Genomic DNA, 13,482 nt, shown 5'->3' on the forward strand with positions numbered 1-13,482 from the left:
CAAATTTGAAGATTGTTTCTATTTAGCAGGTTGATCATAGTTATCTAGATCATTCTTTGTTGGATGAACTTTTGGAAGGTATTTAAGATTTGTTTGTTGAGTCTCCTCTTTCAAATTTTGGAGACATACTTGTGGGAAATTCTCTCCTATTTTATAATAATTTGAGTTCTATTATTGATTCATCTTTGGAGATTTATGGGTTTCCCCCTTTGTCACATTTCAAAGTTGAGTTTAACCATGAGTATTTGGTGTCTTATTCATACTCGGAGACCTCTACTTAGTTTTTAGAGACTTCTATGGTGATACTTCTAACTTCTCATGTAACCATGGATATGGAGTTTCTTCTACATGCACCATTAAAATTTCTTCTTCCTAATGGGAGACATATTGTTTGTTAGCATGGGCATTTCTCTTGGCTTCTGACATGTTTTTCATGGTTTTGAGGATACTTCATCGCAGGAGGGGGAAGTAATGTTCTCTCTATCTTTCCCTTAGTTGGAGAGGTTATTGTATTATATTTTTGTGATGGATCTCACTCTTGGGGGCATAATGGAGACTTTCATTCATCACTTTTTCTCCTTTTTCTCTTTGTTTGTAAGTGATTAATTGCATGATTAGTTATATAGAGGTACCTAAAATGGATTTCATATTGCATTTTTCTCCCTAAGGTGCACTTTATGTCTAGGGAGTCAGAATAAATATGTTTTTCCTATTTATGGTGCATAAGTCCATTTAGCCACATAGTATTTTTACATGTTTCTAGGTGAGTAGGTAGAGTTTATTATTTGTACCTATGCATTTAGTAAACTATGTCAAGTAGTTGTATCTACCCTCACACCTCATTGTTTCTCTCTTTCTAACTTTTTCATATGTGAGGAGTGGTATTGTACATAGTTTATTTTCTTAGCAATACATTCTTGTTGAATATTTATTTTATCTCTTTGTTGAAGAAGCTTGCATTTGTGATCATGGATGCTTGGGAGCATTGCTCCAACATTCCATAGTGAGGAGTGAGAACTCGTAGAATAAAAAAGTAGAAGGGAGATGAGTGAAATCCATGTAGAGAGCTAGAGAGTGGGAGAGTTCTCATGAGGTTATTTTTCTTATGGAAGCTATAATTCTATAAATAGTTATCAAAGAAAAACTAGTAAGATAACTCTAGGAATCCTCCTCAACCCTCTTTAGTAAATAACTATTTGGCAGAAAATCTATGAAATAGTTCATCCAAGATGACTATTGGGTTTCTATAACTAAAAGTTCAACTATATTTTGTTGTTATTCTATTTAATACTAATTTATAGTAAAGCTATAAAAAAAATTTCTTGGTATGATTCCTAGCAAATAAAGGTCTAGGTTAAATGTTCATAATATTAGTTAGAAAAAATTGAATATATGGACCCTACAATATTACCTTGTGCTTGTGAAATCCTAGAGTCAAAATGGCAAGTGATTAGTAAGAGTTTTATGCATGGTGTTATACTTCAAAAAAATTGTTATGAAATGATCCTAGTTGTAATAGATTATATTATAAAAGTCACCCATTTTATACAAGGATTTTTTTGGATGGTTACAAAAACATTTATTTAGGAGATATTTAGACTTCATTAAAGTTGTGAATTACTTCACATAGCTTCAAAAAAAATTTTATTTTGAAGATTGTGGACTTAATTGTATATCATTAGAAATTAACACAATGAAAGAAATTGTTAATCTTAAAGGGTGAATAAATTCTTAAAGGATTTATTATAAAAGTATTCTATGATATAGGAATAAAAATGGTATAGATACCCACCTCTATATGAGTTTGTAAATATTGATTCATATCATTCTATTTTAAAAGTAGTTTGACTTGACAAACTATATAGAAATAATATCTAACATCGATTAGTTGGGATTAACTTAAATATAGCGTAAAAATTGATCTAAAAGTGTTAGTAGAGTAGAAGATAAACTCAAATTAATTAAAAAATAAATGTTTCAGGCCATTGATAGGAAGAAGAAAACTAATATCTAAAATTGAATAGCAAGATAGTTTCTTGTCGAAAACAACATTATTCTTATAATAAAATCTCATAAAAGTTCAATCAGGTTTAGCAAACTAGAAAATTTTAATCACTAATTTGTTGTTCATCTTTGTTCATTTGGAAGCATACAAATTCATTACCCAACTTTCTTTGTCACTACCCCTTTCTTATTGCATAAAGTTTTTAGCATGCATCAATTAAAATTCTACTTAGTAGATTTTTCTCATTATGTTGATTTAGAATATTTATAGTTCATAGAGACAAGGATGGCAATGATAGTGCCTCCTAGAGTGCTTAAGGTTCACAAGTTTTAGAAGAGAAGTAACTTAGATGAAAGTACAATAGTGGTAACATCTATACTACAATGCCATGCGGTAGGACTATCAAGACTTTCACTAATGTTCTCCACATCCTTTTTCATAATAATTTAAATACATAATAGATTCAAACAAACCTTTATCGTGATTAAGGGAATAGGATGAGTAGTTTTTCCCTTTGGGGTAGTATGTCAAATATTATTTTTATTAGTTATTAAGGAGATATCTACTTAATGGTTGATTAATGTATTAATTTATCCTCAATAAATATTTTAATCATATACTAAAACAAAAATTGTATTATATTTTGCATGACAATAAAATTTTTATATTTTGTTACAATATGGAATGCTCTTGATATAAATTGATACATAGATTCGACATGATATTTAAACTTGATGAATCAACGAATGATTCTTAAACTATATGTAATTGATATCTTATTTTTTTATCATTATAATATTTATTAATGAAATGTGCTAACTACCATATTTTAATAAGATATGGATGTAGAATACATTTTCCTTCTCATTCTATTTATAGAGAGTATAACTTCAAGAGGAAGACAAATGTCAACAATAAGATAGTAAAACCATAATAATATAAGAACTCACAAATTTGCGCTTATTTGTTATTTCATTATATAATGAATTAATCATAGGCATGTAGATCCATCACCCAAAGATCATGTTAAGTTCATCTCTTCTTTTTAATGCCTATACGGCAAGTACTCTATTTTTATATTTCAAACCATGCTTGATTTCAGTCAATTATTATTTCTAAGATTTAGCTAACACTATTTCTAAGAATATAAACTTGTATTAAATTTACAGTGCTTTCAACCCCTAAAATAATTCTAAATGATTTTCGTTCTGTTGCAAGGAGTCTAGACAGGAGAGAATGAACTCCTATTAGTTGAAACAAGGATTGTTGATCTATCCAAAAGTAGTAGTATTGATCTTTCACAATTAGAACTTAATAGTCAAGATAGATAGTCTATTTATGAAAAATGGTATGGCTAGAACACATTTAGACCATTCATAGCATCATTTAGACTCATATACTGCTGCTAACACTAGCCCTCAATATTAATAAATAATGTATCACTAATGTGCATAATCTTAAGAATAGTAAGATAATATTTCATAATTTATACTTCCGAGTTGCACTAAAAGAACTATCATCTAAATAGTCAAATTTTCTTCTTCCCATATTAAATATGAACATGTTAATTAAATATAAGAAGCTTCCATTGATATGTCTGTGGTTTTCCATATCCCAGTCAATTTTCAATCATCTATTCTGCACGGATGTATTCTTATTTTCTTTGTAGTAACCAAGTCTTCTGTAAAATAGAAATATCATCGTCAATGAATTCAATTTTGTGAAGGAAAAATGATTGAGAAACATTATCTTAAAACCAAATCATTTTCAGCGTTAGGAAAATACACAAGGACAGTTATCAGAGGCGCGTTAAAGAGCTCAAACGAATTGTAATAATCATCGCAGACCATTACTAAACATCTGGAAAACTGCTCCGTATCTTATTCACTTACAGGACAAAACATAAAATTACACACACATAAACACAAAAGACACTTAAGAACGTCCACGCTTATTGTACGAATTGGTAATTAGAGCTCTTTACCAAGGCTTTAAGTGATAGACGGAAGATAGAGAAGAAGTATGCCAATTTTTTTCTGAAGATGGTGCAGGTGCAGGTGAGGATTGATCAGTAATTGTTATTTTGAGCTTCAGACCATTTTGGCAATGCTTCCCCACTCCACAGATGAACCATACATTCCCAGTTCCAATAAACTCCAGCACGTCCTGTCCGCTCTCCAACCTGGGAAAGATGGGTTCTTTAACACAGTTTGCAAATGATGACCCATTTACAACTAGCACGTTGTGTACACCCTTCGGATAGTTGAACACTGTAACGATCAATAAGTGACAATACAGAAGTTTAGTTTCAGGCCATAACTATTACAGCAATGCATAAGTATATATAAAAGTAAAATTGGAAAGTGACAAAATTACCCAGTCTGTCTCCAATATGGAATTGTTTGTCTTGCACCCAAGCCTGGTAGTCAAAGTCAAGTGTCCAACCTTTCTCGTCGCCCACTGTAAACACTTTTGCAGCATTAACGGGGTCACATACCATAATTGTTAATGATAGTGAGGCCAACGTTATAAGAGAAACCAGACTCTTGGTGGCCATTGAGCTGTGTCTTTAAACACTTGTTAATTGTTTAGAAGGGTGAACATGGATGGGATTAAGTTGGTGTGCATGAGTATTTATAGCCTGACCATACAAATGGCGCCGGCCGCAGTGCCAAATGGAAAATACCATCGGGAATCTCGCCTTATCGCATCAAAATGAACGATTACCCTAACACACCAAAATGTTCCACGTGTCTCGCATCTCTTGCCGGCGGAGCAAAGGCATTCAACCCATCGATCAATGCTTTATATCAATGTTGTTGTTTTCATTTTTCCAGACAAGAAAAAGGTTTAAAAGAGTGACGTTACTTCTTCAGCATTTGAAAATTAATAATAGTAATGTGACATTAAATAAGAGCTAGCTTTAGTTATTTATAATTTTATAGTCAAGAATGTATTTATTTATAATTTTCTTTTATACTTTTTCTAATAGTCATTTCTCTATTGTTTATTTGAATTACAATTATTTATATCTATCAATGATTAAATGGCTTTCTAGGAAGTGTATCTTTATAAGAATCTTATGTATTTATTAATTAACAAGATTATATTTAATTACATTTATTGATCATTTGAGAAAGAGCTAGATATCATTGGTACATTTGTTATTCCGTCTATGTAGGAAAATCTTGTTAAGTGACTTCATATTCTTTATGGTATTATTATTATTTTTAAGCTAGCCATTCTACGACAGTTGTAAAGAAAAATAAATGTTTATTAAACTTGATACATCAAACGATTATGATAGGGTTATATAGTCCTTCATAAGAAATGCTCCTTCTAATTTTGGTTTTAACTCAAGATGGATTGAGTAGGTTATGTGTTGTGTGGCATGTTTCTTCATACTCTAATTTACTTAAAAGTATCTAATCTTTGCTACATTTATCTTTGGCAAGGCTATCTTTAAGTGACCATGTTTCTTGTTAACTTTTCATTCTTATAGATGAGGATTTTAGAAGGTTTTCAAATATATAGTTATTGGTACTATTTAGGGTTGGAAGGTGGTAAGTAAACTTGATTATTTTGTTCATATTTACTTTGTGAGTAATATTACTTTGATGGGTGTTGCAAAGATTTAGAAGATTGCTAATTTTCAACATATATCATGCATAGAGATTTTAGAGTTATTACAATCATAACTCTAACATTATTATTTTTTATTTTTTTACTAGAGCACATGCATATAACTTCTAAAAATGGGAGTGCCTCTAAGATAATACATGTTTATAAGCCATATGACTACCAAAGGGTTGTTGGAAATTAGTAGGATTCGTAAGTGATCTAAAATAATATGAAAATTGTCAATGATACTTGGTCTTTCACAAGCATATCATTCATCAAGTCCACCTTAATTTCCTATAGAAAAGCATCCTCTATAATATATACAAACATTTTTAGTATTGGTGTTGTTGACATTTTTTCTCCTATATAGAGACGTGAAGAAAAATACGAGGAAGAGTAAGTACTTCAAAATATAATTTCGTACATTAAGAGCACTTGTGGTGAGGCATAATAGGAGAAATTATTATGTGATTATTCTCCCAAAAATCACTTAAAATTAACATGAACTAATTTTTCTATAATGAAAATGGTATAGTGAAAAGGTGTAAGGCTTGGTGATAAATAAGTCAATCGACATAATTTAATTAGGTTATACAAGTAAATTATTTACCCATGATATTGATTTATTTAGATATGTAATAAATATTGAATAATAGTAACAAAAATAGATAATAAATAATTAAAAATATAATAGATAGCTTGTAATATGCTTATTTGATTGCAATAATGTCATGTCTCCTTTATATATAATATAATTTTATAGATAAATCACCAAATTCAAATAAGATGATCTATTTCTTGTAAGCCCTTTCAGGGCCAACCTTGTTATCTAAGTTGTAATTTTTTAGATTTATGGTCCAAGTGCCCATTTGGGATATGCTAATAGTCTTAAGGAGATTTTTTAATTGATATCTATCTATCAAAAATATGATACTGATATTTTAAATTTTAATTGAGAAAGTTCCAGGGAGGTACTGGTGTGGCCATCTAAACTTTGTTGGCATTATGGATGAATTGATTATGTGTTGCATTGTTGTTTTGTCATTGACGTCAACACTAACTATTATGATTGGTTACCGACACAGGTTTTGGTTACCAGTAGAAGATCTAGTATTACCGACAGAAGAGACTATCTCTTGATCACTTCCGACATGTTTGGATCAGTGAACTATGTTTGATTTCATGTGTTATATGCTCCATGAGTATGTTTTGGTCAGTTGGTATTGGTTTGGTAATCGGAGGCTATCATACACTCTGGAAAACCCTTATCAACACTGGTTTAAGACTTTACCGACAGATCTTTCATTGAGCAATCATGACAGGATGCATAATTGGTGTTGGTGCAACTTCTTCATGGATTTCAGGATGCTGAAGATGTTCTTTGATCATGCTTCAACTGCTTGATGAAATCGCTTTGCCGTGGTGGACCCAGAATAGGTCTGGTACCTATCTAGGTTATGGACTGGTAGCATGCTAACTTGTACTCTACACATTACCGAGATGTTTCGAGATGGTTTATAAATTTGTTATTAATGTTTTGGTCTTAAGCCAACATGGCATATCATTGTAATAAGGTATTATGTAATGATCTTATTGTAATATCTTTTATGCAGCTGACCTAATTGGTTTAGGCCTTAGGGTTTGTATAAATAAGAGGTAGTAACTCTTTGTAGAGCATCATGGCTATGAAAAGGTCATGGTCAAGGAATGTAATGTGCGGATATTGTAGTATCATTCAGGCATAGGAGTTGCTCGATCATTGATGATTGAATTGGATTCAAAAGAGGATTTAGTCCTCCGACATTGAGCTTAACCATATTTCCGATTTTTCCACTTACAAATCATGGTGTTATGTAGTATGGTTGCTTTACATTGATTATCTAGTTAATTGTTAAGTTGTATTGTTTACCGATATCTGTTTCTACTAGCATCTTTATGTGCTTTACCAGTACTTGATTTGTTTTAAGGTTGTATTATGGATTAAAAGTTATAATCTGTCAACAACTGATTCACCCCCCCCTCCCCCGCTCTCAGTTGTTCACCGGTTATCCTAACAATTGGTATCAGAGCTTTGGTCCTGTTTTGCAGAAGCTTAACTGCTTGGGGTAGATCCTATGACAACTAACACTTCTCATCCACTGGCAACTATTTTTCAGAAGAGAAATCCCTAAGCTTGATGGAACAATTATGGGATATGGAAAATTAGAATGGAGACTCATCTTAGATGTCTTGGCAAGGATATTTGGGAGATCACTGAGAAAGGTTACACACCTTATGATCTGGCATCTAGCAATCTTGCTCCTACAGACTTGGATAAGAATATTGAAAATGATTGCAAAGCTAGAGAAGCCCTCTTATGTACGCTTACTAATCAGCAGATCATGGGATTGACTGATAAATCATCGGCTAAGATTATGTGGGACAAATTGCAAAATTTGAATGAAGGTGACCCTACTGTCAAAATTGCTAAACTTGATGGTTGCTAGGTAAGATATGAAAACTTGAAAATGGAAGATAATGAAAGAATTATTTTATTTATGGAAAGAGTAAATGAGATTGTCATGTGAATTCAATGTTGTGGAGGATTTCTAAGTGAAGATGAAATAGTTTCCAAAGTATTGAGATCCCTTCCATCGGCTTACATGATGAAGGCAACTACAATTAATGAGTTAAGAACAATGGCAAACACTTCAGTTAACAGAGACATTCTGATTGGGAAATTATCTTCTTTTAAGCTTGAAGAATTTGGATCTTCTAGAGTTGTAAAGACTGAACCTGCTTTTCATGCATCATCATCATCATCATCTACTGGAAAAAGTGATTGGAAAGCCCTATATGCAAAAGAATTGGAAGACATGAGGAAAGAAGATGAATAACTTGAGCAACTTGAAGCCTTATTTGCTAGAAGAGTACCTAAAGGACCAACTAGAAGTAAGTATGAAGGAAAAGAACCTTTTAAATGTTTTGCATGTAATAAGATTGGTCATTTTGCATCTAGATGTCCTGAAAGGAATGCAAGGTTTGAGGAAAGAGTTAAGAAATCTTTTAAGCCTAACCAGAATAGATATAGATTCAAGAAAAGAAAACAATGCTACATAGTAGATGAGGAAAGAGTAACTGATGACTCTAGAGATGAACCGACAAAAGACTCTACTATTGGATTTGGCAATGGAAAAGAATGAGTGTTCTATGCTTTGAAGGAAGCTGAACGAGAACCTATTATCAAAAATGAAGAAAAGGCCCTGGTAGAAATTATGGGATGAATGGGTAATTGATAGTGGATGCTCACATCATATGACTGGAGATAAAGGGAAATTTCCATCCCTCCAAGAATACAATGGCAGTAAAGTCATATTTGGAGATGACAAGGCATATATGATCAAAGGTAGAGGTATTATTTCTTTGGATGCAAGAATAATGCTGATAATGTCTATTATGTAGAAGGTTTAAAGAATAATCCTTGGAGTGTTGGTCAACTAGTTGATAAGGATTTTCAACTTCAGTTTAAAGATAGAAAATGCAAAATCATTTACAAGACTGGTTTGGAGATTGCAACCAATATTCAGACAAGAAGTAATATATTTCACTTGAACACTAGTAATAAGACATGCTTGATTGCTCATATTGATGAGAGTTGGCTATGGCATAAGAGGTTGTGTTATGTTAATTTTGATTGTATTGTTAAGATCAGTTCAACTAAGGCAGTTAGAGATATACCTAAGATTATGAAGCCTCATAATCCGGTATGTAAGGAATGTCAATTGGTTAAGCAAGTCAGAAGTTCTTTTAAGAGCATACATGATAAATCTAATGATGTACTTGATTTGATTCACACTAGCTTATGTGGTCTAGCAAGAACTAGAAGCTTTCAAGGTGATAGGTATTTCATCTTGATTATTGATGACTATTCTAGGATGATGTGGGTGACTTTTCTTAGGGAAAAGTCTGAAGCTTTTGAGAAATTCAAGATCTTTAGAGAAAAGGTTGAAACAGAAACTAGATTGAAAATCAAATGTCTAAGATCAGATCATGGCGGTGATTTCACTTCTCATGAATTTAATAGTTATTGTGAGACAAATGGAATCAGGAGACAATTATTTGCACCTCAGACTCCTCAGCAGAATGGAGTGGTGGAAAGAAAGAATAGAACCATTTTGGATGTAGCAAGATCTATGATGATGGAAGCCAAATCACCTCATATCTACTGGAGAGAAGCAATGATTACAACAGTCTACACATTCAACAGAGTTCACATCAAAGGTGAAACCGGTAAGACCCCTTATGAATTATGGTTTGGACATACACCTACTGTTAAATATTTCAGAATTTTTGGAAGTAAATGCTATATCAAAAGAGATGATTCAATTGGAAAGTTTGATCCGAGATGTGATGAAGGGATATTTCTTGGTTATTCAATTCAAAGCAAAGCATATAGATGTTATAACAAAAGATTGCAGAAAATTGTGGAGAGTGCTAATGTGAAAGTGGATGAGAAGTACATAAATCATTCTATATCATATGATAGGGAATCAATAGTGGAAATGATCATAATTGAACCGAAAATGCCTCAACCAATACAAGAAACTGAGATAGTTACACCAACACAATCAGAAATTCAACTCTAACTAATGATCAGAGCAGTGAACCTGAAGTTTAGATGACACCAAGGTATAAGTCTATGATTGGTGGTCTGTTATATTTAACTCAGACTAGACCATATATTATGAATGTAGTAAGTATTGTTTCAAGATATCAAAGTTAACCTAAAGAAAATCATGAATGTGCAGTAAAGAGGATATTCCAGTATTTGCAAGGAACAACAGAATATGGTTTACGATATTCTAAAAATGATGATTTCAATTTATGTACATATACTGATTCAGATTGGGTAGGATTGGGTAGGAGATATTGATGACAAGAAGAGCACTTCTGGTGGAGGTTTCTTTCTTGGAAATAAACTAGTTTCATGGATGAGCAAAAAGCAGTCATGCATTTCTTTATCTACTACAGAAGTTGAGTATGTTGCAGCAACAACTAATTGCACTCAAGTCTTGTGGATGAAGTAGATGTTGAAGGATATTAGGGTAAATTTTAGTGAATCGGTAGTTATCTATTGTGATAACTCTGCGGCTATTGACATGTCTAAGAATCTGGTACTTCACTCTAAGACTAAGCATATATCAATAAAGTATAACTTTCTGAAGAACAAGGTAGAAGAAAAGGAATTCAAATTGGTTTATGTGAACACTAAAGAACAGATTGCAGATATATTCACTAAACCACTGTCTAAGGAATCATTTGAGTATTTGAGAGACAGGTTAGGGGTTTCTGTCCCTCCGACAGAGACTTGATTGATGCAGTTTGTCATCAGTTCGGCATGCATTATCAAAGATATTATTCATTTTGGCATTGATGAGTGGTGCTACTAATCAGGGGGAGTAGTCATCTTTGAGATGAACAGAGGTTTACATTATTGCTTTGATATTTTTGTCAGATTTCTGGCATTGATGTCAAAGGGGGAGAGATAGTCAAGTGAAAAATAAATGCAAAACTCTATAGAGATATCATTCACGGGGGAAGAGTTATTGATATTCAATAGATTGTTGGTTGTCTTCCATAGGGGACACTTGTTTGGCATTTTTTTGGTACTTAGATGTTTTCACATATAGTGTTACCATCAATGCCAAAGGGGGAGATTGTTGGCATTATTGGATGAATTGATTATGTGTTGCATTGATGTTTTGTCATTGATGTCAATACTAGCTATTATGGTTGGTTACTAGCAGACAGGTTTTGGTTACTGGTAGAAGATCTAGTGTTACCGACAGAAGAGACTATCTGTTGGACACTTCTGGCATGTTTGGATCTATGGAATGTGATTGGTTACATGTGGTCTGTGCTTCTGGAGCATGTCTTGGTCATATGGTATTGACTTGGTAATCAGATGCTATCATACACTCTGGTAAACCCTTACCGACACTAGTTTAAGGGTTTACCGACATAGCTCTCACTGAGGAATCTTGACAGGATGCATAATTGGTGTTGGTGCAGCTTCTACATGGATATCAGGATGCTAAAGATGTTCTTTGATCATTCTTTAACTGCTTGAAGACATTGCTTTCGTGTGGTGGACCTAGAATAGGTCCAGTACCTATCTAGGTTATGGACTGGTATCATGTTAAGTTAACTAATGTGTACTCTACACATTACCGAGATGTTTCAGGATGTTTTATGGATTTTTTATTGTTGTTTTGGTCTTAAGCCGACATGGCATATCATTGTAATATCTTTTAGGTGGCTGACCTAATTGGTTTAGGCCTTAGGGTTTGTATAAAATGATGTAAGATCTCATTGTAGATCATAGTATGGAATGAAATAAGTGTTCGTGGTCTTGGAATGCAATATCATATGCGAAGGAGATTTGGCCGATCATAGGTGATCGAATTGGGATTAAGGAAGAGGTCAAAGGCCTTCGATATTGAGCTTAACCAAGACTGTAATCAGGCATCGTAGATGATATCTCTAGTAGTTCACTCTATTGGATTGTTGTCCATTTATCTTGAGATGGTTGTAGCCTCTTTGTAGTCAGTGAGACTCTTTTGTAATGAGTAGTACGCTCTAGGCAGTGTGCCTTCCTTCATGTGCAGGCCCCTCATTGTATCACATACTTTATGCAAAAGTATCATCTGACTGTGGGTAGGCTTCCCACCATGGTTTTTCCCTTTCCAAGTTTTCCACGTACAAATCATGGTGTTATGTGGTATGGTTTCTTTGCATTGATTATCTGTTTAATTGTTATTGCATTGTTTACCGGTATTTGTTTATGCTCTATCGGTACTTAAGCTAGTTAAAGGTTATTAAGTGGATTAAATGTTATAATCTATTAACAATTGATTCACCCCCACCCCCCTCTGAGTTGTTCACCGGTTATCCTAACAAAGTTTGGGGGAGAGACTGAGAGGGAGAGAGGACCTCCTCTTTCGTCATCTGCAAACCATCGTCCAAATGATAGAATCATTAGGGTCCTTGAGCTAGAGATCTTCTAGAAGGTAATCAATAAAAGACAGACTTGTAGGAGTATCTATAGGCTGCAAGGAGGCCACAAAAAAATAATTATACATAAACATAATCTAATGGAGGATCATGCATACATTCTTCTAAATTAATCAAAAGGAAGGGAATAATTACATAACTCAGTATCATTTTTGATGTCCCTATGCAATACCAAATAACAATTGCTCATAAGTATATGCCATTTAGTAAACAAGAGAGTGTTAGTACAACTTTATGTTCCTACCTATAATATACAGTGAGACTACAGTTGCATGTTAGTTAGGGCCATAATGCAATAGTCATGCTCTGTTTTAAATCTAAGCTAACAAAGGAAGAGTGCAAGTTAACTCCTTATGGCTCTTCAGAAATTACACGCATTTTCTCTGCAATTCATGTTTCTATGGTGGCTCTATTGTATAAATAATGAATTTTGCAGTCAGTAAAATATAGAGATTATTTTTCATTCTTTGTTGGTTTGTTTTTCCTTTATATACAAGTTTTTCTTTTATTTCTATCTAGGTCCATGTTATTATTGCAAGTTCAACTGGTATTAGAGCACAAACACTCTTTTGCAGGTATTGAAGATTAGAGTTATTAGAAGGAATGAAATTTCCATTGTCTCAAGGGGTTGACAATGTCCCTTGATAATTATTTCCATCCTTCTATCAAGTCAAGCTCACTTTAGAAAACTATTTGTGTTGGAAACAAGGGATAAAGAATCACTACCTTGAGCAAGATCTACTGCCTTATCTCTTTGGACTCGTTCTTAAGCTAAGTGACTATGAACAGAATAATGAATGGTT

General features: G+C 33.1%; 1 protein-coding gene across 1 annotated transcript; it reads right to left on the bottom strand.

Moving 5' to 3' along the window:
* Positions 1 to 3,985: 3,985 nt before the first annotated feature.
* LOC131857901 (blue copper protein 1a-like) lies at positions 3,986 to 4,562 on the bottom strand. The gene is made up of 2 exons (XM_059210685.1): positions 4,382 to 4,562; positions 3,986 to 4,275 (listed from the first exon to the last, which is right to left on the bottom strand). Exons 1-2 carry the CDS (start codon positions 4,560 to 4,562, stop codon positions 3,986 to 3,988), a joined length of 471 nt encoding a protein of 156 aa, XP_059066668.1.
* Positions 4,563 to 13,482: the final 8,920 nt, after the last annotated feature.

This window comes from Cryptomeria japonica, chromosome 8 (assembly GCF_030272615.1).
Source record: "Cryptomeria japonica chromosome 8, Sugi_1.0, whole genome shotgun sequence".
In the NCBI taxonomy this organism is placed as follows: Eukaryota; Viridiplantae; Streptophyta; class Pinopsida; order Cupressales; family Cupressaceae; genus Cryptomeria; species Cryptomeria japonica.

Coding starts and splice junctions, on each gene's coding strand:
- LOC131857901 (XM_059210685.1), bottom strand. CDS start 4,562: ATGGCCACCAAGAGTCTGGTTTCTCTTATAACGTTGGCCTCACTATCA. Junction 4,276..4,381: donor CCATATTGGAGACAGACTGG/GTAATTTTGTCA, acceptor TGATCGTTACAG/TGTTCAACTATCCGAAGGGT.